General features: G+C 44.4%; 1 protein-coding gene across 1 annotated transcript in view; it reads right to left on the bottom strand.

Moving 5' to 3' along the window:
* The window catches only part of LOC147013086 (von Willebrand factor A domain-containing protein 7-like), an 83996-nt gene that overhangs the window by 46959 nt on the left and 11062 nt on the right, over positions 1-25975 (bottom strand). The window contains exons 5-12 of the mRNA XM_085854637.1: positions 25642-25824; positions 22133-22199; positions 13642-13739; positions 13328-13492; positions 12781-12990; positions 9571-9709; positions 8506-8660; positions 851-1141 (exon numbers count right to left, since the gene is read on the bottom strand). Coding sequence (XP_085710763.1) covers positions 851-1141; positions 8506-8660; positions 9571-9709; positions 12781-12990; positions 13328-13492; positions 13642-13739; positions 22133-22199; positions 25642-25824 — 1308 coding nt within the window. The remainder of the gene's footprint in view (positions 1-850; positions 1142-8505; positions 8661-9570; positions 9710-12780; positions 12991-13327; positions 13493-13641; positions 13740-22132; positions 22200-25641; positions 25825-25975) is intronic.

Genomic DNA, 25975 nt, shown 5'->3' with positions numbered 1-25975 from the left:
CACAGACACAGTTGAGCACTAGATATGGTTGGCTGTTGGCTCACAAGGAGCTCCTCCACCCTTTGATAGGTTTTATTTTTTAATTCTGCTGGGTGTCCATAATCACACACCCTCCTCACTAGAAAACCTGGTGGGGGAGATGGTTTAGTTGCCGACAATGCGACTATGAAACAGGTTAATACAGGTTTACATGATACCTGTAATGCCTGGTGCTGGCTTATTGGTTAGGGTGGTAGGCTTCGGATCCACCGGTCTTGAGTTCAAATCCTGCTCAGCTTTTGAATTAATACCAGGTGGGTTAACTCAGCCTGTCATCCTTTCGAGGTCAGCAAAATGAGTACCAGCTTGCTTGGATGATTGAGCCATTCAAGCATCTTGCGTCGGAATGGCGACCCGTCCAGTATGGTGCCGAACAGCCCAGGAGACTGCGAAGGCAGCACCAACGCTCTGCACAGAGTATGGTCCCAATGGATGGATGGATACCTGTAGCAAGTCACATATCTAATCTGGCCTGACCTGAATAAAAAGTCATATTGCTCCACACCTGGGATAGATTGGGGCATCACTAAATATCTTATCTTGCACTTTTTCTGACTTAATATTTGGAAATACTTTACATGACAAATAATATAAATACAAGGTACTAACAGGGTAGTTATTGATTTATGGAATAAGTATTACAATAGCACCAGAAAATTTCTCAACAATTCACTGCAGTCAATCACACCATATTTTCCCAATTTTTTTTCCATTGAGGGACTACAGTTAAGTATGCCATATTTCCTCAAGACACACAAAAAAAAAAAACGAGAGAGAGAGAGAGAATGAGAATGCATGTTAAGTCTCCTACCATTTGGCTCGAGTAGGCTTAATGTGAATGAGCTTGCAGACTTCACCGAGATGGCGAAATCAAGCAGGGACTGGTCGATTGGCACGAACAGTTGCCCGCTGGTGACATGTTGCTGTAACACTGTTACAGGTGCTGAGTTCATCGTCAATTCCACATCCTTGAGTATTTTTGTTAACTCCCCTTTGGTTGTCATCACATATGAACCACCAGAGAGCTCAGAGAGCTCACGGAAGATATCGCTGTAAGTGCTTCGACGAACCCGTACATTGCTTCCATTGGACTGTTCTTGAGCTGCAATAAAGCAAGGATTGATGAAACAAAGAATCACGAGCAAAGGGGAATAAGCTAATTATTGTTCAAGAAATGTTATTTTCATCATAGTTTAGGAAAGCAAAGTAAGGTTGAAAGAAAGCAGTCCAAACACAGATCTCCTGTGCATTTCTTCATGATGATATAACATTTAAATGACATAATTGTGTGAAGTAAATTAATTTCATTGTTATGTAAGGAAGTTGAGCACATTCATTGTATTTCCATGAGTCAGAATATGCAGAAAGAACCATGAATGTGAATCCAATCAGAGTAATGGAACAAAAAAAATGGATGATATGGAAAGTAAAGGCATGTCTCCACACACATGAACATACACAATATTCTTACACACACTCAGACACACACACACACACACACACACACACACACACACACACACACACACACACACACACACACACACACACACACACACACACACACACACACACACCCTGCTATGACACTGGCAGCAGACATCGATGCTCTTGTGGGCCGTACAGAGAGGGGGGAGGTGTGCCCGAAGCAATGTAATGCTACTTGCGCCTTGGTCGGGATGTGGAACGGGACGTGCAGCAACTCCCAAGTGGAACGATCATTTCCGAGGTGCCAGTGGATGGTGGGGGAGAGGCGGCACATCGAAGAATGATGAAAACGAAGTTTGTGTTGAGAATATAAGAAAACGAAACACCGAATAATGGGACACACACACACCAAACATGTGGAGTCCTGAATCTGTGCAGCTGAACCTTCCCCCCACACCCAGAGCCGGATTAAGCCTAGGCTGGCCCTAAGGCACATTTTGAAATTTTAGAGAATGGCCTGAAAATTTTAAATTAGATCTCGGGCTCATGGAAATGGACCCCAGACAAAAGCTGAACTGATTCAAGAACAAAACATTTAATACAAAAAAAGACAAATATTTAATGTGAAAATTATTTTTGGCCCAAATTTTTGGCTGGCCCAAAGGCACATGCCTTGTCTGCCTAATGGTTAATCCAGCACTGCCCACACCCCCCATTCAAACCTTCCCCCACACCCCACCCATTCAAACCTTCCCCCACACCCCACCCATTCAAACCTTCCCCCACCCATTCAAACCTTCCCTGCACCCCACCCATTCAAACCTTCCCTGCACCCCACCCATTCAAACCTTCCCCCACCCATTCAAACCTTCCCCTGCACCCCACCCATTCAAACCTTCCCCTGCACCCCACCCTTTCAAACCTTCCCCTGCACCCCACCCATTCAAACCTTCCCCCCACCCATTCAAACCTTCCCCCACCCCCATTCAAACCTTCCCCTGCACCCTACACACTCAAATCTTCTCCTACACCCCACACACTCAAACTTTCCACTTCAACCCACCCCTCCCCCAAAGCCTGACCTTGCCCCCCACAGAGCCTCCCTCCATCCTGCACCACCCCCCAATGTCTCTCCCCCCACACCCCCTCCCCATCTCTAACTGTGTGGACCTCAAACATCCAAGATCTCCGTTCCAACCTGACAGATCTCTCAATCCAGGCTGCTGACGATAAACCAGATATAATCTGTTTAACAGAATCCTTCCTTCCGCAGGACGTCCCTGACTCCTTAGTGTCTCTCCCTGGTTATCGTCTCCTCCTTTTCGATAGTCCTGAACCACGTCCTGGCAGCGGAGTTGCACTTCCCATCAATAACTCAATTTCTCACTGCCCTTGTACGGATCTTACACCTCCAAACCCACAGGAGTACCTCAGGCTGCGACTTCCATGATGCTCCCACCTCTTGTTCATCTGTGTGTTTGTCCGTCCTCCTAACAGTAACAACTCCATTTACATCTCTCTCAGACAACATTAAAAAAATTTTAACCACTCAGCCCAGTCTCCTCCTCATATGTGGTGATTTTTAATTGTCACCATGGAACTTGGCTGGGTGTTGGTACCTCTCTCACCTGCCATGCCACTTCAGTAAAGGACCTCTGTGACTCCATGGGACTGACTCGATCTGTAAGTTTTCCAACCCAGATTTCTCCCAATGGCAAACCCTCCCTTCTGGACTTGGTGATGACTAACTTTCCCACAAATGTCTCCTGCTTTTCCTCTGCTCCAATTGGTTCATCTGATCATATGTTTGTGAAAGTCAACATTTCTCCGGCTATTCTCAGAGAGCTGCTTTTACGTCGGCAAGTCTGGCAGTTCACTCAAGTAGATTGGCAGGGACTGCAAGCAGCCCTCTCTCTCTCTCTCTTTAGCACTGGTCTCCCATATCTACTGCCCCTGATGTTAACTCAGCCTGGAAATTTTTCCACACAAAACTGCTCTCTATCATGCACAGATTCATCAAATCTCATCTTCAATTATCCTACCCTTCCTCCTGCCCATGGTACACTGAATCATATGGTGAGGAAGTTGCTCTGAAACAATTTTCCTTCTCTTCCTGGAAAGCAATCTCTGTGCATTCCAAAAGTCTACCACTACAAGTGTGTGTCCACTCTCAGGAGAGCCAGAAAACAATATTTGTCCAACCTCAATAATGAACTTTCAAACTTGTCTCCCTCCTCAAAAACCTAGTGCTGCCTTGCTCTGTCTCTGGTGTATGGTCCGCTTCCATTCCTTCCCTCTCTTGAAATGGCACCACAGCCAACTCCACTCATGAGAAGGCTGAATGTCTTAATTCTGTGTTTACTTCCAAATCTAATTGTGTCCCCCATCCCCTGACTCTCGGTACCCATCCTTCCTTGTTGTACTTAACTACTCCTGGACTCTGTGACTTTTGCACCAAAGAAAGTGGAGAAGGTTCTTTCAACACTTGACTCTGACTGCTACTGGACCAGACAGCATCAGCTAACATGTCCAAAAAACCTGCTCTGCTGCTCTTACATATAATCTTTCTGCCTCTTTCACCCTGTCATTTGTGCTAAGTCATCTTCCATCTGCTTAGAAATCTGCCAACATCACTTCATTACATAAAAAGGTGCAAAAACGGATCCCCTCAATGACAGATCTATCAGCTTTCTTCCAATCATCAGCAAAGACGTGGAATCCATTATCGCAGTTGATATGAAATCCTTCATTTTTTTCCAACGACCTCATCTCATCACCAATTTAGTTTCAGACCAGGTCACTCCAGGTTGGACATGCTGCTTCTACTCACCCAACAATGGATGGAGACCCTCAATGTCAGACATGAGATGAGGGTCATCTCTCTGGACCTATCTCATGCTTTTGATAATCTGGAATCCCATCTTACTCTCCAAACTCTTCCAATAGAATCAGACATCTTATGGGGGCCCTCCAGGCGCTGAATGAGGAGTCAGAGCCACTGGAATTATGGGTTTCCTGGGTCAAAGCGAAGATCCAGGATTTCAATGACATCTTCACACATGGCTTCTTGACTTTGTCTACTCTTGTAGTCAACATGTGGCACTCAATAGTATTCTCTCATCTCTTCTCCCTGTCAAGTTCCCCAAGGCAGCGAGCTGGGCTCAGTCACATTCCTGATCTTTATAAATGATCTCATTGATTCTCTGGAAAATTATCTTTATCCATTTGCTGATGACTCCACTCTCTGACATGACATCACTCATCTGTCAAGTAGGCAGGCTACAGCCTCTTCCCTTTCTTCAGACTTTGAAAAAAAAAAAAACACAAGCTGGTCAAACACTTGGAATATGTCTTTCAATCTTGACAAATCTCACACTCTCACTATCGCTATCCGTAAAGACCATCTGACAAACCCTCTTCTCAACTTTCTTAACAATCCTCTTGAGGAAGTTCAGTTATTCAAACTTCTGGGTCTTATTCTCAGCCATGATCTCTCTTGGGGAAATGATATTTCAATGTTGGCCTCCAAAGCCAGCCACCGACTGAGCATCCCCCGTCGTATAAAGTCCTTCCTTGGCACACCTGAACTTCAATCCACCTACAAGGACTTCATCCGCAACTTGCTCTCCTCTGGGTGCTTTACTGATTTCCTTCCCTTCCAGGTTGGCTACCCTGACTCACATCTTGCTCAGTTTGACGCCGTGGAATCCAAGGCCTTCAAGATCACTGGAATCTCCGGCGCTGAATCCGAGTCTATGGGCTTATCACTTTGCTATGGAAAACAGGTTGGTGGTCTCTCTGTCTTCTAACACCTCCCTTCTGGTCTTGCACCCTCTGCTCTTTCCGTGGTTTGTCCCCTCAGGTTTCTACAGGGCTCACACGGCCCACCATGAACCCTCATCAGGTAAAACTACCGAAATCTATGATCACTGCTCACCTCCACTCATGTGTTCCTCTTTTTTCCCCCCACCTGTGCAATCAACTTCCACATCTTCTTCAATGTCATTCTGCCCTCCAGGTCTTCAAGATAGCTGTTCACCACCATCTTAGATCATCACAAATTTAAAGCGATGATCTTTTCTACCCTCATTAACCCCAGCCAAATCACTCTTCCTTCCAATTTTCCAGTTTTCCCTCCTTAGAGTTGCTTTCTATATCCATCTGGTCCACCCCATGCATGTGTGTTTTGCATCCTGTTTTTGTGCGTTACATCCTGATCCATTCGGTTTACTAGCTCTTTCACGAGCCTTGACTATGTGTCCAAAAAATAAAAACAAAACTGATTAATTGGTAAAATTATACCAAAATCATTCCCCTTGAAGGAAATCAATACCATGTGCTTTGCAGGAGCCCTGCTCATTCAAGAAAAAGTAACAGGCAAACAATACCACAATAACAATCGACCAGGCCCCATGGATAGAAAGCAAACACTACCATAGTAACATAGACTAGAGACACAGAAAAAAACGCAACTGAGAAAGGAACATGACAAATTCAACAATTCATAAGAGGAAACCGAAGCCCAAAGTTAAAGAGGAGCATCCAAAAAATGAAAAACAAACACTCCCCACACTTTTCAGTGCTTGTATGGACCAGATTCTGGGGAGGATGTCAGACAAAATCAAGCTGCTGTGCATCATTTGGGAATGTCAAGATCTCTGACCTTGATTTCGCCGATGATGCAGTCATCTTTGCAGAGACGCTGGATATCCTTTTGGGGGCCCTCGAGGTGCTGAATGAGGGGTCGGAGTCGCTGGGATTATGGGTTTCCTGGATCAAAACTAAGATCCAGGCTTTCAATGACATATTGGAGCTGATATATTGGCTGCACCTTATGTGGTAAGGATGTTGAGGCCACGTAGAGATTCACTTACCTTAGCAGTGATATTCATATCTTCGCATGTTGTGACCCAGAGGTCAATAGACGTCTGAGTCAGGCCTGGGGAGTCATGGATTCATTGGATCATGGGGTGTGGCACTCTTGGTACCGATGCAGGACAACGAACTCCGAGTCTTCAGGTCCTTGGTGCTTCCAGTCTTGCTCTACGGATGTGAGACTTTGACTCTGACCAAGGATCTGAGACGGAGACTTAACTCCTTCAGTACCAGGTCTCTTCAGATCATCCATGGCTATCCCTGGTCAGACTGTGTCCAATGAGCGGTTGCTGAGAGACTCAGATGAGATTTGCTAGTTGTATAGTCCATGAGCATCAGTTGCGGCCGTATGGTCATGTGGATCAATTTCCTGATGCTGATCCTGCTCACCAGATTCTCTCAGAGAGGGAGCCACGTGAGTGGAGGAGGCCAACGGGCTGACCACGTGCCTCATGGTTGCAGCAGGTGGATTGTCATTTCAAGGATATGGGGATGGGCCAGGCATCTGCCTGGGGGGGTGGCCAGATGGATGCCCCTGGAGTACCAGCGGAAAGCAGAGGCAGTGACAAGCTGTTCCAGGGCATGCTCCCATTCCTGACTTGACCTTCCATTAATCCGTTAACGATTTGCTAAACTTCTTTCAGTTGTTCTTTTTTTCAAGTATTGGTCTTAATTCTACTGCAGCTAAGTAATCCACAGATATTTGATTTGTTAAGATCTAACCAATCATTTATGATTTGTTGTGGTGTGTCTGTAACTGGTTGTTTAGATCCATAGTAATGATGTACTTTGTAGTATCCGAGTCTGGTGGTAAGGTGTAAAAAACAGAGGCGATTATGTTTTGGCCATGATGTTGAATGTATGTATGTATGTGTGTGTCTTCATTTCTTGAATTAATTTCCAAATGGGTAAAGCAGTTCCTAATTCTTTAATCCAAAAAAGTTGTCTCCGCTTAGTCATTGTGTGATCGTTTTAACTTCCATCTGATCCTTTGTTCGGCCATTAATGCTTCTCTTTTCTGCAACCTGAACACTGAAGCTCGCATTTTTTGACAGTATATAAAAGTAAAGTGACGAGTGAGTGGTGGACAACCGGTAGTTTTATCTGGGCTTCGGTCGTTCCGTTCCTGTCTGCATTCATTCTTACATTACATCTCTGCATTGTTTCACTAACATCACACATTTGTTACACGTCAATAAATAAATGACATTTGAGGTTTTACGTGTAATTAATTGTTTGGTTTCTTTTAATTTGTAAGATCTAGCCGTTACTGTTCAACTAATTTTATTGTTTGTGGCAAATATGGGACAAGATTTGCAAATTAAAATCCCATATTTACGCACTTTGCATTCGGATAAGTTTTCCCCATCGGCTAACCAGGAATGGCCACCTCCGACAACTAGGATATCTAAGTTAACTACAGTGTTTCCTTGTCGAAGAACAGAAATCCTCTGAGAATGGTTAGTCCATATTTTTAAAAGTCTTTTACTTTTACACACACACACACCTCATGGAAACATGAACCAAGGGCAATCATTGAAAATAAGGATGTCAGTGGTCACTCACGTACGACCTGATGACCCCATCAAGAGCGTGAACATAGAAAACAAAGCCTTGCGACCGGACGTAGTTCTCAGGAACAAAAATGAAAAGACAGCATTGCTGATTGAGATATCAGTACCCAGTGATTTTGGCTTCATAAATGCAGAAATTAAGAAAATGACCAAATGTCAGGACCTCAAAAATGAGATCAAGAGTTCTTGGAAGCTGAAGATCGTCGAAATTGCACCACCAATGATAAATTGGAGCAACGGGAATAATAAAGTATAACATCACTGAAATAAATAAAAAAAAACATCCCCGGGGATATTACAACAAACCAACTGCAATTGGAGGCAGTCCCAGGTTCAGTCACGATCCTGAAAAGAGTCCTCGGAACAAAACTTTGAGAATAACAAAGTTCAACAGCTTGGTCCATGAACCGTGATCCCTGACTGAAGCAAAGGTGGATATTTTGAGTCTTGGGAGGACTTTGTTCCACATCCTCCAACCCGCAAACGGAGATTTAAACCAACGACACACGCACACGCACACGCACACGCACACGCACACGCACACGCACACACACTTCATGTGCGGATTATTGGGAGTATATTCTCTCACCGTATTCGTTGTTGTCTCTTTTACGTCGCCTCCCACATGTTCCTGTGAGGTACGATCGTATCTTGCTTTTTGTTTGTTCCGTCAGAGTTTTCACTGAATCTCTTTTTTCCGCTTCATCTTTTGCAGATGCATCCGTGAAGAGGAAGATCTCTGATCTGGTGCAGTTCACACATTTATATTATGAACGTATAGAAATACAGTACAATTGCCTGCCAATTAACACATTCAGTTTTTATTATTTTTTTTAAAGCGTTAAAACTGCCAAGTTTATTTGCACAAAACAATGAATGTCGTGGGATGTGAGACCAAGTGCTCGTTGGGAAATGTGCCTTCAACCTGCTGAAAAGGGTTATTTGTTTAAACAACTAGAAGGGACTCGGTAGAGCATGTACCTCTGCCCGGATCCAGATTCTGATGTTCATCAAAATTGAAGCAATTCGACATCGTCACACATACGTGTCCACCAAGTTTCCTCCAAATCTGTCAATAACGTTTTGAGATATCCTGCACACAGACAAACAGACAGACAGTTTTCCACCCCCTGTCTGTTTGTTTGTCTGTGCCGAATATCTCAAAATGTTATGGATGGATTCGGATGGAATTTGGGGGACAAGTTGGGGGTGTGACATGGATGAACCGATTAGATTTTGATGAAGATCCGGAGGCAGATCCAGCCTATCAGTCAGATACAAAACATACCGTTCAGCCTGGCAGAGGTAAGTGCTCTACCTAATGTTGTTCTAGTAATTTACACATTACTATAATATAACATCTCAAGGAAAGGCCACATCACAGTTGTAGAGTTTTTGGGGTTTTTTTTCTTTATTATCTATTCACTTACTTTTTCTGCAGATCCAACACACAGTGCAAGGAAAGGTGCTGACAATGCCAACACTCTGACTTACAATATCATACAAGGTAAGCGTTCCATAAATCTGCTTCCAGTTAATACTCTCAAACTCACCAACCTCTCCATGATAATTATGTCGAATCAATATGTGATCCAAGTGTGGTAAGAAACAAGTGAGGAAGTAAAAGGAACAAGACAAAAGAGGTAACACTAACCGTGGTAAGCTGTTCTTCAGGGCGAGCTCAAGGCCCGTGAGTGCCATTTCTGGACAATCACCACCGCCATTAGCACTCAGCTTCTCAATCTCGGCTTTTAGTACGCTCACATCCCTCGTCTCCATTACAGGTCCTGTGGCTACAATACAGATAAGCATTCACAATCATGACTCATTTAATAAACATTTCATTTTCTGACCATGGTAATGACAAGGAGCTGATACCACCCAAAAGGTGGCTGCGATATAGTGTATGAGGAATAGATCTGTGCAATAGGAAAGTTAAATCTTAAAACGTTTTTTGAAATATCATGTACACAAGCCAAGTTATTGAAATGGTTGCCATGGCAACAGAGTTCAGCCAATCACGGCCAATATTTCATCAGGTTGAGATAACATCACGGGGAATAAATATCTGCAATATGAAAGCTACATGTTCAATGGCTTTTGAAATATCATGCACATAAACGTAAATTTTAGGACCGTTTACAAAACCCCCCCATCCACTTTCTCAACAATCCTCTGGAAGAAGTCTTTTCTTTCAAGCTTCTAGGTCTCACTATCTGCCATGACCTTTCCTGGGAAAGTCACATTTCCAACCTCGCCTCAAAAGCCAGTCGCCGACTGGGAATCCTCCGTTGTGCTAAGTCCTTCCTCGGCCCTCTTGAGCTCCTGACCACTTACAAAGCTTTTGTCCGTAGCCTGATGGAGTACTGCTCTCCCCTCTGGGCTGGTGCTCCTGCCTCCCACCTTTCTCGGCTTAACGCTGTCGAAACCAGGGCATTTAAGATCATCGGCATCTCCCGCAATGAAGCTGAGTCTTTGGGCCTCTCACTCAATCACCGCAGGTTGGTCGGTGGTCTTTCTGTCTTCTACCGACTCCTCTCCAGCCTTGCCCCCCTGCTCTCTTTGCGATTTGTCCCCACCACATTTCCACAGGGCGCTCAAGGTCCGCCAACAACCCCCTTCTGGTAAAACTACCAAAATCACGAATCACTGCTCATCTTCACTCTTTCATTCCTCTTTTTTCCCGCCTTTGGAATAAACTTCCTCACTCTATTCTTTCCCATTCTTCCCTCCAGGCTTTCAAAACAGCTGTTCACCACCACCTCTTATCTTCCCCCATCCAAATCCTCGATCTTTTCTACCCCCAATAATCCACCCAAGCCCACTTCATTCATTTCTCCTGCTTTCCTTCCTGAAAGTCCCTGAAATGTCCATCTCCTGTTCGCCATGTTCCCCGTCCCATCCCCATCCCTCTCCCTTCCACAGTTCACCTAATGTGTCTGTTCCTCACTGTTTTGTCCCTTCCACTCCCGCCCCTCTTGTCTCATGCCTCCTTGCTGTGAGTTGTGTGTTAGCTCTCATACGAGCCTCGACCAAGGTATACAAAAAAAAAAAAAAATGGACGGATAATGGAGCTCATTTTATGTAATACATTTTTGAAAATATCATGTGAAAAGTATCCCGTTTTTGCTAATGGGGTATCCCGTTTTCTTGAGAGACCATGCGATGTAGATATATCTCCATAGTTTTTCTGATTCTCCTTGTGTGCCAGTGACTGATGGATGTGATAAGTCTGCTATCTGACTATAGTATGTGATGATTATTGATCTGTGCATGATTGACAATTGCTGATTTTTTTTCCCCCTTCCCCTCTTCTATTACGTGCCTGATGTTCTTTCAATCTAGTGGTGAACGTCCTACCTGTTTCACCAATGTAAAGTTTGCCGCATTCACAGGGATGCGGTAAACACATTGATGGTGGGTCGGAAGCCTTCTGTCCTTATGGGTGTGAAGAATAGATTCAAGCTTATGTGTCGAGCGATGGCATAATGTTATTGGCGTACAGAACGACACCAGCCTGAGGGCATTGGACGATGATGAGCAAAATATATTGATCAATCAGTTACATGCAGTCAGCAGCCAATCAGCACCTCACAATAATCAGCCAGTTGGGGGGGGGGGGGTGAAGAGTTGTTATAAAAGCTGAATTCATTCCTTCCAGTTACTTCCTCCTGCCAATGGGCAGAGCATGCTGCCGAAATGTTGAGGCCTACTTTCTTTTTGCTTTGAAGTTATTTTCTTTTTAAAATATAAAGAATATAAATAAATAGCTCATTTAAGAGCTCGGACATGGTGAAAACCCTAAACCTTTAACCCTATTATTGTTGTTCCACCATGGAAACTTTTAAACAGTTCTCCAAAGTCTCTTTTCACTTTAGGAGCACAAGTTGAGCTTCTAATGAGAAATTTGAGATCTACTCGGGTCTGAGTGCCATTGTGCAGAATGTGACACGTCATGCCACGCTGAGGAGTTTGGTCAAACTCGCAACATCTGCCAATGCAGGCTGATGACAGAACTATTGACGTGATGGTTATTAGTTTGGCATTTGCAAAGTGATTGATTCTGCTGGTGTGAACATGAAGTGATAATACTACTTATGTACAAATTGAAGTCATTAGACCATGCAAACTAGAGCCCCAGATAAAGAGGCATTGCAATTGTTCAGATGGCCCTCATAGAAGTTTGATACCACATGGTTTTGTGAATAAAACTAACATTCCACTGAAATTGCTTTTAAGTCTTTATTTTGTTTGTTCATACTGTTCTCTTTTTCATTGGGGAAGCCTGGTGTTGGCTGAACGGTTAAGGTGGCTGGCTTATGATCTTAGGATCTTTAATTGAAGCCCCTGTCTACCGGTGAATTAACACCAGGTGTGTTGACTCAGCCTATCATCCTTCCGAGGCTGGCAAATCGAGTACCAGCTTATTGGTAACAGGCACAGCCACACCCCCAGAAAATGATGCAGCCAAGTAGCCACAGGCTGCTTACGAATAAATAAATAATTTCATTAGGGGCTCTCAATATTTAGCACTGCCTAAAATTATTGAATTTTTATTTTTTTTTACTTCTCTTCTCTTCTCTTTGCACATAAATCCCTCATGAATCTATTTTCACTTTGTCTTCCCGAACACATTTACCTGGACTTCATTGTCCAATTTCGCTTTTCACAATTTGCACACCTGCCTCACACTCCATGTTTGTGTTCTTGTTGTATTCGTCTCTGCTGTTTTTGATCTCCAAGCAAAACAAGCACTGCCATCTGATACCCAGAGAACGAAAGAATACTGGACAACTTATTAGCGATAATTATTGGTGTAATTGGTGCATTCCAAAGACTATGAAAAGTGGGAATTGTTACATACCTGGGTCATTAAAAGGCACTAAGACGTAGTTGAAAGGTGCATCCTGGCTGTTCCTGAATCTATCTAGTATCTCAAAGCAAGTTTTCTTGACGGCTTTAATGTCATCTCCCATGCTACCTGAAACGTCTATTACAAAGGTGAGTGAAAATCCATTCAGAGAGAAAAGGTTGCGGAACACAGTTTCACCCACAGACTCCAGCAATCCACCATCTACGGAGGGATGTCAATATTTAATGAAATGGTAGTTAGCGCAGGTTTATAAACTAATCATTATATTCATGAAAATGACTTACGTGCACAATATTATGAACGATATAACTGAGCAAAACAAAAGTTTCCGTCGGAATGTCCCTTTTAGCTGTCTAACGCTTGTTGTCTAATTCCCACGATTCTAGTTCCATTTAGAAATTTTCTTGGACTTTCCTGGATATTCTTCTGCATTTCTCACCTGAATAAGTTTTTGATCCTGATTTTTTCCCCACCCCCACAATATCACTGTCTGCCTATCTCTGTCTCTGAATGTTTCTCTGTCTCTCGAAAAACTCACTGTTGGAGATGAAGAAATCTCTTGTGGCCAACACTGCCTGCTGACCAGCTGCTTCATGCCACATGTAGTGTGGAGATACCAGGGCATCATTCGTTTCTTTGTTTATGCCACCTGCTGGTGCTTTATCCTGCCATTTGTCATTGATTCCACCATGGTTGCATTTACCTTGAGGAAGAGTAGAGTAGAATGTGAAGGCAAGAGGCTGACATGCAATGCACTAGTAGTTCTACCCAACAGTATTTGATTTTGTGTTGAATGAAATCAAAGGAAATGCAGCATTCTCATAAACAAGTGGAACAACATAAGGAACTCACCTTGTGGTTTATTAATGCACAATCCCACCTTTCTGTAACCACTTGTGAGAAGTTTTTTCTCAATTAGGTTGTGCTGGCAGGTGTATATACCTTTCTCCCTGGCAACACAGAAACAATGATGATTCAAAGTGATTGTTTTTTTATAAACAAAATCTGGAATAATGGAAGAGGGAGGTGAAGATGGGATAAAGTTACCATACCGACAGTAAGATGGTGGGGAAACAGCCAGACACAAACAAGCAGATGATTGTGAGTGACCACAGGCATGATTATTCAATCATTAGCGGCCGTACAGGTGAGATTGTTCAATTCACAACATCGCATCCATATTGGTAAAGGGGAAAACTAAATCACTGAGACGTACCTAATTTACAACATAAAATGTCTATCTAAAACGAAGACGAAATTCCACTGGAGACAGGTGGGGAATACAAGTCAAAATTGGAGTTTGCTAGTCTTTCACGATTGGTCCATGAGCTGAGATGGAAATTGGTACCATCTTGAGGGACCAGAAAAATGTGATATGACTGAATGAAGACACAAATGTAGATAACAAAACAGCATGATGGACCTTTCAGTAGAGTAGATCAAGTTAATTATCTCCAATTTTCTGTTTTAGACCATTAATCGCTCGGACGGAGCTTTTGCGGACAAGATTTAAGGGTGTGTGGTCAGTTTGTGCCACGTATCCTTATTCTTCCACATCATGTAGTGTATTCCCACATACCACTGGAAAGCGACTTAATTTCCTATCCATTGGTATATAATATGTGACTATAGGTTAAATGATAAGCATTTTATAGGCCATAGCATGCTTCGCTAAATAATCGCACAAGGCAAATTTGAGAGCAAAAACGATCATTAAACGTATACTTGTTCATAAATCATAACATTCTAGAACATGGATATAGCCAATGTTATTTCAATAGAGTGATATCTTAATATTATTTCAGGACGTCTGGCAGCTTTCTGTGATACTTATTGGACAAGTTATAGCGTTTTTCATGTTAAAACCCCTTCATGAATATAGAAGTACCTGTCTTAAACAAATGAGGCTGATGATGATAGCTGCAGCAAAAGAATGGTTCACACAGATTTGTCAGCTTCAAGAATGCGCAAGGATGAGACTGATGTTGACAGTTTGGTTTATCTGATGGAAGATACCTGGACAAACCCATTCAGTCAAAATCCTTCAGAGCTGATAAGCATCTCAACTGGTGCTCGTGTGTCCCCAGAAGTTGTCAATGATCTATTGACTGCTCACAAGAAAGGGGATGCAGCATATACAGATTATAAAATACAGCGTATTGAAGTACGAGAAAAACCATTCTTTGACAGATTGCCAAAGATGCAGTTGAGGACATTTGATAATGCCCACAAAAGGATCAGCAGAAAACTACCGAACAAGGAGCAAGTCCTCAAAAGTGACAATAAACTGTTTGGACAGATGATACTCGTAGCTTCCAGCAGAAAGTTGAACATGAATGATGTACTGAAATACCCCCTAGGCCTCCTTCCTTCGTCCTTGGCCAACTGTGATGGTACTATGAAGAAAACCAACAAAGCAGCCCTTGCCATAAAGCTTGAGAGTAAGGTCTCTGCTGCGGAAAACGTCCAACACCCCTCAGCGTGTATCATTAATGGCATGAGTATTGTACAGAAGCTGAAAGGAGAGAATCTCACTTTTGATGAAGTGGCTATTATGCTTCTTTCAGCTGTGCTGAATACATCAGCAAGTAGCAACAGGGTTGATGTAGTATTTGACGTCTACAAACAGGTCAGGTCAGGTATGGGAGCATGTGCCAGAACAGCGCGTCGCTGCGTCCACTTTCCACCGGTACTCCAGGGGCCTCCGTCTGGCCATCCCCCAAGCAGATGCCAGGCCCATCCCCATCTCCTTGAGATGATGGTCAACCTGCTGCAACCACGAGGCATGTGGTCGGCCCACTGGCCTCCTCCGCTCATGAGACTCCCTCGCTGAGAGAATCTGGTGAGCAGGATCAGAGTCAGGAAAACGAGCCACATGTCCATACAGCCGCAACTGATGCTCACGGACTATGCAGGTAACAAATCTCATCCGAGTCTCTCTCAGCAACCGCTCATTGGACACAAAATCCGACCAGCGATAGCCAAGGATTCTTCGAAGAGACCTGGTACCAAAGGAATTAAGTCTCCATCTCAGATCCTTGGTCAGAGTCCAAGTCTCGCATCCATAGAGCAAGACTGGAAGTACCAAGGACCTGAATACTCGGACTTTCGTCCTCCCGCACAGGTACCGGCAGCGCCACACCCCATGATCCAGTGAATCCATGACTCCCCAGGCCCGACCCAGACGTCTATTGACCTCTGACTCACAGCCAGCAGAGACATGAATATCACTGCCAAGGTAAGTGAATCTCTCCATGACCTCAACATCCTCACCACAAACAGACAAAGACAGGACAGCAGCATCCAAGATGTCACAGAAAGCCTGGATCTTAGTTTCGACCCAAGAAACCCGTAATCCCAGCGGCTCCGACTCCTCTTTCAGCACCTCTAGGGCCCCCAAAAGGATGTCTAAAGTCTCCGCAAAGATGACTGCATCATCTGCAAAATCAAGGTCCGAGATCTTGACATCCCCAAACGATGCACCGCAGCTTGATCTCTCCGACATCCTCCCTAAAATCCAGTCCATACAAGTGCTGAAAAGTGTGGGGGCCAGTACACACCCCTGACGAACTCCAGTAACAACTGGAAATAAGTCAGAGATGGTACCACCACACTTCACAGCACTCTCAGTACCAGAGTAGAGTTCAGACATCAGATCGATCAGTTTTGGTGGCACCCCACGAAGACCAAGAATCCTCCAGAGGACATCCCGATTCACTGAATCGAACGCTTTACAGAGATCAACATAGGCTGCAAGCAGCCCCTGCCGAAACTCTCGTCTGCGTTCGGTGAGGACACGAAGAGCAAGGATACGGTCAATCGTTGACCTCTTTGGTGTAAAGCCTGACTGCTCTGGACGCTGGTGCTCAAGCAGATGGTGGCGAACCCTATCAAGAATTATCCGAGCAAAGACTTTACCTGGCACTGAGAGCAGCGTCACCCCTCGGTAGTTGTTGTAGTCTTGGCGATCACCCTTCCCTTTCCAGAGAGGGACAACAAGGCCCCTCTTCCAGTCAGTTGGGATGATGCCTGTGTTCCAGGCAGAGCACAAAACTGCATGCAACGACACGAGTGCAGCATTTCCACCAGCCTTGAGAAGTTCAGCATGGATGCCACAGATCCCTGGAGCTTTGTCCTGTTTCAACTGGTTCACCGCAGCCCGTGTTTCCACAAGCGAAGGTGGACCACAGTTGATTCGAGGGTCAGCAACATGGATTGTAACACCCTTGACGTCCAACTCGACAGCTGGGGGATCAGCCTGGTACAACCGCTCAAAGTAACCGGCCCAGCGGGCCTTCACTTCAGACTCCTCTGTCAAGAGCCTACCACTCTCTGCTCTAACTGCAGTGCTCCGAGGGATGGGCTTGGATGAACGCAATGCGCGAATTCCCCTGTAAGCGGGACGAGAATCACCTGTCCACAGGTGATGCTCTACCCCCTCACAGATTCCTCGCACATAGGCCTCCTTGTCCACCCTCAGTGCACGTACAGTTTTATGCCTCAGCTCCCTGAACAGCTCAGCTCTGCCATTCAGCCTGGCCCTGCGACTCTGTTCAATGGTATCCAGTGTCCCTTGAGAGACAAAATTCTTCTTTGCCCTGCGGTGAGCTCCAAGACATCCACCGGCAACATCAAGGACGGTGGTCTTGAAGGCACTCCACAACTCTTCAGGACCGCCCAAAGCACCCAGACCCCCCAAGTGTCCACTCAGCCTGTTCGCAAACTCCTCAGCTACTCTCTCATCCTTGAGCTTGCCAACATCCAGCCTAGGCTGGGATGGTACCATTCTCCAGGATTTAAGGTGCAGCTTTAGAGTTGCTACAACAAGCCTGTGGTCAGTATTGAGGAACTGAGCACTCCGGTAGACCCTGCAGTTCTGGATCATCCTCCAACGACCGTCAATGAGGACATGGTCAATCTCCTTTGCCACACCGCCAGCGTTGGAATACCAAGTCCAGCGATGAGCTTGTGGGCGCTGAAACCATGAACCAGCCACCCTAAGTCCATGACTTCTTGCAAAGTCAAGGAACTTAGTGCTATTCTGGTTCATAGTTCCTGACCCATGGGGACCAACACATGTCTCATAACCATCCCTATCAGTTCCAGTCGATGAATTGAAATCCCCCAAGACAAGAAGTGTATCTCGTCTGGGGCACTAATCAACCACAGACTCGAGCGTGGCGTAGAATGCATCCTTCACGGTGAGATCACTCGCCTCAGTCGGAGCATAAACAGAGACCAGGGAAATGACACCTAAGGAGTGACGAATCCTTAATCTCATAATACGCTAGTTGACCGGTGTTACCTCAATTATCATTGGGGTCAGCTTATTGGACACAGCTACAGCAACTCCTTGGGTATGGTAACTATCAGAGCGACCAGACCAATAGTAGGTGTAACCACCCACCATTATCTCGCCGCAATCCGGTCTCCGAACCTCAGAGAGAGCTGCAATCCCGATGTCCAAACGCTTGAGCTCAGATGATAACAGAGACAGGTGATCATCCTCTCTTAGGGGTAGGACATTCCAGGTACCCACCCGAAGGGACCGCCTCAGGTTAACCCAAGGAGACCGCCGTCTGGTGGACGACACCTCAGCACCACTCTGACACACTCTCCCGCAATCTGACCCAGGGATGTTACCCCGTGGTTTCCCTCCTATCATCAAAGATTGGGGGTCCCGAAGGCTTTGCCCCAATCCCGTCATCCGGTGAGCTGCCCTGCGAAGAGAAGCTGCACAGGAGGTACTCCCACAGGAGGTACTGGGTTTTCAGATTTTTTTGCGTTTTTGCATTTTGCGGAATGAAGGGTTTTACGGATATCTATAAAAGATGCAGAAAGGGCCCTGAAGTCGACTGATGGAGGTATCCGCTTCACAAACATAGCACCCGGTCACCGAATACACCAATGGAGGCGTCTTCTGTCTTGTGACATCAGCAAGACGAAGCTGATCAAATTAGTCACAGAGCAATGGGGAACAGAGCCCTACAGAATAAGACTTAAAGACAAGGTCCTTTATGTCACATGTGAGGATATCTGCACCAAGATCACCCGTGAGGCTGTAGTTGAAGTTGACGAGCTCCGTTCATCTCACGAGGAAGCAGACACGCTTGCTACTACACTGTAAGGATGCATCATCAAGTTTCCATTCTGTGATAGTAGCTTCAGAAGACACAGACATCATGATGCTATGTCTGGCTTTTCATGATGACATAGACTGTAATCTGTTCATCCGATGTGGATCATCAACCCGCACCAGACGTGTTGACATAACAAAAGTTGCTCTCGGCAGAAACATCTGTAAAGCTTTATTGGGATTGCATTCCGACACAGGCTGCGACACAGTAAGCGCTTTCAGTGGCCATGGAAAGGTGACAGGACTCAAACTCCTCATCAACAATCCAAGGTTTCAGACAGCTTTCAGTGACTTAGGGAAAGACTGGACACCATAGGATGATGTCTTCCATGTGCTTGAGGAATTCACTTGCAAGCTGTACATGTCTCAAACTGAAATCACAGAAGTTAACGAGATGCGGTTTCAGTTGTTCCGTGCAAAGAATGGTGATATCCAGTCAGGACAACTCCCTCCTTGTCAGGATTGTTTGAAGCTTCATGCTACCAGAGCATGTTACCAAGCAGCCATTTGGCACCACAGTCTTGAAGTGACTCCACGTGTACCCAGTCCACTTGACTGTAATGGTTGGGTATTGGATGACGATGGTAGACTTGCCATTGAGTGGATGTCTGGTGCCCCAGCTCCTGATGTTGTTCTGGAATTTTTATCCTGTAAGTGTAAACGGGAGTGTAGACTGCCATTATACACATGCATGGTCAATGGCCGAATCTGCACAGCTGCTCGTGTTCTCCATGAGTGTGCGAACATGAAGGTCCAAGATGAACAGTCGGACGGCAGCGTGGATCATGACGACGATGACGGCAGTGACCTTGACAATTGATACTCCATAATGCACATCTCTCAAATTATTTTCTGTTTCTGTTTAACGATTATGTCGAATATCTATTTTCTTTATTCAACACTGTGGGATTAAAGATAACTCTGTGGCACATTCTGTTCAAAATTGTTGAAGAACTTCACAACATCTACGTTTTCTTCTGCTATTGAATTGAACATGTAGCATCTTTGAAACTATGTCAGATTAATTAATAAAACTTAGTATCCTTTTAATTTTGCAGTTTGGAAGTAGAATGCATGATTTGTGATATAGATGTGATTTCAATTTCCTTTCAAATAAAGTGCATAGCATTTGAGTAATGACACCACCAAATCATAAACGTGATAAAATCAGCGTATTTTGTGGATATACCCCTGCTGCACATAAAGCTGTGTAAAATGCTTGAGCTACTCTACTCAGATGTCCATCATGCATTTTTGTGTTCCAGATACATCAACCTAACAGAAAATCACAACAAACCTTGGTCCCTCAAGATGGTACCAATTGGCCAGAAATGGCCCTCCAGCTCATGGACTATATATCCTTTCAGGTTCTTTGTAACAAAATGGCTGAATGGCACAAATCAATGATAAAGCCTGACTTATCCTTATTATTTATTTATGCAGGTAATTTCTAGTCTGTGGCTGAGTTTGGGGGCCAGCTTTGTGATGTGGCCAGGCCAGGAGAGATCATTGCTGAAGGTGAGACCTGGAAGTATAAGTGGCTGAATCTCGTCCAGTGACTGATCATGGAAATAAACATGAGAATGCGTATGGTGAGTCTTCAGACAGTGACAGGGTATGACTGAGATATGGCAGGGTTGAAAGATGTTTCATTTATTAGATGAGCATTTAATGAATTAAAAATTCAACAAAAAACTGTTTGCCTGTCAGTGGTATTGGGTAGCAAACTTTTCCAGAGCATCGAAGAGGTCATTAATATAGATGAGGAACAACACTGCACCGAGACTACTGCCAAGGGAAATACAAGCGTCCATGGGGTGAGGGAAGAAGAGGTTTCCATTAATGGGAACACGTTGACTGCATGAGTGGAAGAAGTCAGAAATCCAGGAATGAAGGTGGCCTTCTATGCCACAGACAGGGAGCTTGGCAAGCAAAGCAGGATGCCAGACTGCATGAAATGCCTGATATATGTCCAGGGAAATGGTCCTCACATTGTTTGAGATTGAGGGCGTCCAACCATTGCTGAGCGAGGAGCAGAAGCAGGTGCAGAGCTGAGTGACTGGGATGGAATCCAAACTTATGGTCGGAAATCAGGACTATTTGAGAACAGGAAAGTCAACATCAGAAGCAATGATGGATTCCATGCTGTACATACATGTATTTTTTTTTATTCATGATTAAAAAACAAACAAAAATGCAAAAGCGACACTCATGGAAAAGCAAGGTGCATCTGGCAATGGGACAAACATAAAGAGAATGAACAAACATAATAAGAGAAGGAGGAGGGGAGGAAACACTGAAATTAGCAAGGATGGTAGGTTAGGAAAGGTTAATGGGGGGTAATAAAGATCATGGGACAGAATTTGGAATGACAAGAGATGACAGTGCACGGTTTGCTTGAAGCCCTTGAAGGAAGAGTGAGTCAGAATAGTCTCTGGAAAGCGGTTCCATAGATGGAAGAAGTGTGTGTGTGTGGGCGGGGGAAGTGTTGAAGTTTGTAATCAGACTGTATTTGGAAGGTTTAACTAGGAAGAGGTTACATTGGAGAAGAGGCGATAAAAAGAAGACACCAGCCTTCTAATACAGGCTGACACCTGCCTGTGAGGTGAAAGCAACGCACCTTGTGCTTTGGACTCCAGGATTTGAAAACATGTGCACTGATGCCACTGGGGCCATTGCCAAAGTAGGGTCAAGGCTGGACACAACTCAATCTACCTTCTTGGGTGAGAAGGACACAAAGCCCATTTGACAGTTGATGCATCAGGGTAGGATGGAGACAGAATGGTATGGGTTGGGGACATGAGTTTTGCAGGTAAAGACAGAGATTATACATTCTGCCTTATCTTGGGCAGAGTTTGAGATGAGGCAGTAGTGGCAATAATGCCGTTTGAGGTGAGGGACAAGATGGAAGGGGAACATACACCAGAGACAGACTTGATGAGGCACCACAATGACAGAGGAAGGAGATTGGTTTGATAATTATTAGGCCTTCAGATTTGTAAGATTATTTTTTCTGTCTTGCCTCAAGAATGACATGTACTTATTTGCAAGCCTTATGGAGTGAATTAAAGTTACTCTCAGATTCGTTAGCAGAGTTGAGATTTGAGCCTACACATTACCAGATTACAATACACAAGTTTTGCCCATTGATGTACCCAGAACCCAAATTATTGTACAAAGTAAAGCAAAGGACCACGTGACACTCACTTAGGGCAAGGCACACATGTCGTCTCATCGGGTGGTGCAAAAGGGAAAAAGGCCACATTCTCTTTTCCTGCAAAACAACCACAGCACTGCTCTTCACATACAGCAGACAGTATGGATCATGATAAATATGGCAATATGCTGCATTTATTCATGCACATGTGTCTTGTTGTCCTCATTTCTGGGGGCATACCGATGCCACAGATGCAGTACCTCCTTTTCGAGGAATGGAATTTAAAAATTGGCAATGTACACAAGTCTATTCCTTTTGTAATGACCAGTGTAGCAGTTTGTTTTTTTTGCGTCCACAATTGCAGGTTGTATTTGATAATCATAAACTCTGTGTCATGTGTACTGCAAGTGTTTATGTTTTATACGATAAATGCATAATTTTTCCATCAACCTTTTTATATTTTTGTGCAAGTTATATTTATATCGTAAGCCGCTTGATTTTACATGAATATTTAAGACTTATTTGCCTTTTGCCTGCTAGATAAGTTTAAGGAGTGTGAAGCCAATTTCTGTTCACATCCAATTGTGAACATTTCAGAGAAACAACTTACAAGGTGTAGGAGGGTCCGTAGTCCTGGTACAAAACATCTGAAGTTTGTAGTAATATTTTCATTTCATGCTTTATTGTTTTTCCAGACTTCGATGATTTGTATTCATCATTCTTGTATCGTCTGATAAATGGCCTTAACTAGTTTGGGAGAGTTTTTGGGCTTGCATATTTCTCACCAACAGCATGCATAATTGTGTCTTGGATATGTTTAGATCGAGGTAAAGACTTAGCTATTTTCATGTGTTGTATAGAGTATTGTTACGGATTTCAGAATCCGGTCTGATGAATGCATCCACACATCCAGGTCCTCAGACAGTTATTTCCTTAAATGCATGGTCAGATTAGCCCCATCCCCATGTCTAATGGGATCTTAAATGGGATGTGTTGAGAAGGGTAAAGAATAAATCCCCTCTCTTATGGGAAGCTTTTTTCTTTACGACAGACACGTTTACACACATTTCTTTCGTGAGCTCTGAAGCCCGCCCTCGTTTTTCCTCAGCAACATTTTTTTGCAAGCTCCGACACCCGCCTTTTTTGAGAGCACACGGGTCATCATGGTAACCGTGCGCAAGTGGGGTGGGTGAGCTTGGGGCGGACTGCGCCTGCAGAGACAGCCTAAAGATATAAAACAAATTGGAGGTCCATTCTGGGGGAGGAAAAGCGGAGGCGAGAAAAAGAGGAGGCAGAGAGAAGTAAAAGAAAGCCAGAGAGAAAAGTGAGAGGAAAAGGGCGAGAGAAGTGAAAGGAAAGCGGAGGCGAGCGAAGTAAAAGGGCGAGAGAAAGAGGAGGGAGATGAGAACGAGAAAGAAAGCAAGAGTTGAAGCACGCAAGGGAAGAAGCGAACCAGAGAGGAAGCGTGCAAGCGAGGAAGTGTGCAAGCCCGCGAGTGAGCAAGCGAGCGTGTGGTGTACGTGTGGGTGTGAGCAGCGCCGCCAACAAGTGAGGCATGGGTCGGTCACCAACAACACCAGGGTCTAAACCCACGACAGACGATCTCGGTGCCCTCCAGACGTCGACTGGCGTTCAAGGTTGTGCGCGAGAGGGTGCACGGCAAGGCTTGGTGCTGGCGACAGATGTGACACGCACACACACATTTCAAGATGTTTTCACTTCACGGACGACTACTCTAGTGAGCGAGACGATTCGTTCCCCACCCCCCCCCCCCGAATGATCTGTTGGCTACCCATGTCTGTATTTAGCTGTAAGTAAGTCAACCCCCCCCCCCCCGATAAGCATCTGCTCTTTGTCTCTTTCCTGGCATTTTGATTGATTTTGCTTTGAAATTAATTCATTTATTTACCTCAGAAAATAAAAAGTTCTTTCCATTTATTAATTTTATTAATGAATTATTTTACGATTTCCAACCTGTCTGTGTTTGTCCTTTCCTTCCATTGGTCTCGCATTGTCCGAACTGAGATAGACTGGAAGGTAATTGCCAGAGATTTGACCAAAAATAGTCGGCACGCACCAGCGGTTAAAACGCTCGGCCGCCCTAATTAAAATCTAATCGAGATAACATTGGTGCTTTTCCGAGGGCGCGCTCCCCACTCAGGTAAGCACGTGACCTCTAGTTAAACGGCATAATTAGACGGTGGACACTGGAATTCGTGGTTAGCTGGGTGGCGTTTGTGGTTCTAAAACAACCCACCGTACCACAACGTTAATTGTGAGTGGTGGCCCCAGGTCCAGCTCGACCGAGGACAACCGGGGATTAATCCCCAAGTGATAAGCTGGCGTCTCGGTACCCATGGCCGCAACAGTATTCTCAGTTGGATTCCTTTATTTTGCAATTGTCATTTGGATCAATCAACAAAGATTGAAGCCAAACCGATGTGCATCTTGACATGACTTTTTAATTCACATGATTAACAAGTCATTGGCGTGATAGCACCAAGATGGCTGAACAAGAAACTCGAGCTCATAGAACCAAGGTCTCTGCAGAAAATGAAAAGGACTTCAAAAATAAAAGAGAATTGAACCCAGATGATCTTCAACCTCTACCAGAAGTCCAAGGACCTGAATCAAGTCCTTGCATATAAAAACCAACCAAAAGGGAACGTTATTCTCCAAAGAATATTATTCGAAAAGTTATTCGTTATTCGAAAAGGGAATGTTATTCACGCTCCAAAAGGACTGTCGAGCAAATCCTCCTATCTACTTTCTTAACAACCCTCTTGAAGAAGTTCAGGCATTCAAACCCCTGAGTCTCGCTATATGGGGGAAGAGAGAATGGCAAAGAGAACAGATAGATTGAGGAAGCAAGGTAGGAGGAAAAGACGTAGACTGTGATTGAGATGAGAGGATTGTGGGAGAAGGGATATCCATAAAGTAGGGGTGGTTGGAAAGTGGAGGGAGTTGGATGAGTACAGAGGGAGGTGGAGGAGTATCGTGCTCAAGGCAGGACACAATCTTGGTGCCATGAGACCTCACCCCTTATAAAGGGAAGAGGAGGAAGAGAAAAATAAAATTTAAAGAGCCAACAGGTTGAGTGCATAGATCCGTTCTGACTAGAAAATGGCAAACTGGTGTTAAATTTATTCAGACTGAGCAGCTTGCTCATGTGAAAAATTGTGCATGCAATTATGACTGAGGAAAAAGAGAAGACACTGCAGACCTCAATTTCAACTTTGTTGTACCTGCTCTGATTTGGCAATAAAATTAATTCAATACAAATTTCAAATACCCTAATCTCGGTTGCGTTCCATTACCGATCAGGTTGCAGAATGCTCTCCACAGATAATGGTTAATAAGAAACGTCAGGCTTGGTAAGTGAAAGCAAGCTGATTAATAATAATGTAACACACTCCTGGTATTGGCAATCATGTCTGGCATTTCCCCTCCAATCTCAACCACTGAAGCTTTAACTTGTCAACACAAAGTGAATGTTAATGTTTGAGAAAAGGCAACGCAACATGCTGGAATGGTCAAATTGTGTGCACACCTTACATACCTAGCCCAGAATAGGGTTCTGTTTGACCCATTTCCAGCCAGTTGGAATTGCTGTAGAACTTTTGAATCGTGTGTAGTACCCCGCCGATGTCTATTCGAGCATTATTCATGGCTTCAGGATCGTCGACTTTGTTCTTCAAGTCATGTATAATTGATGCTCGTTTGGTGATGATCACCTGGTTCGCTAAAGAAAACAACACATCAGCATTGTTAAGCAATGGAGCCAACTTGGCATGTTATCAAAATTGTTCATTTCAACAATATTCTCCCTGAAAGAAGGATAAGGTTGGTGGCATGGCTTCATTGAGTGCCCCTGCAAACACGTGAATCAAATA

The sequence above is a fragment of the Eptatretus burgeri genome, chromosome 14 (assembly GCF_056783735.1).
Source record: "Eptatretus burgeri isolate ZD-2024b chromosome 14, Ebu_testis_v1, whole genome shotgun sequence".
Taxonomy (NCBI): Eukaryota; Metazoa; Chordata; class Myxini; order Myxiniformes; family Myxinidae; genus Eptatretus; species Eptatretus burgeri.
This window is presented reverse-complemented; position numbering and strand designations above follow the sequence as displayed.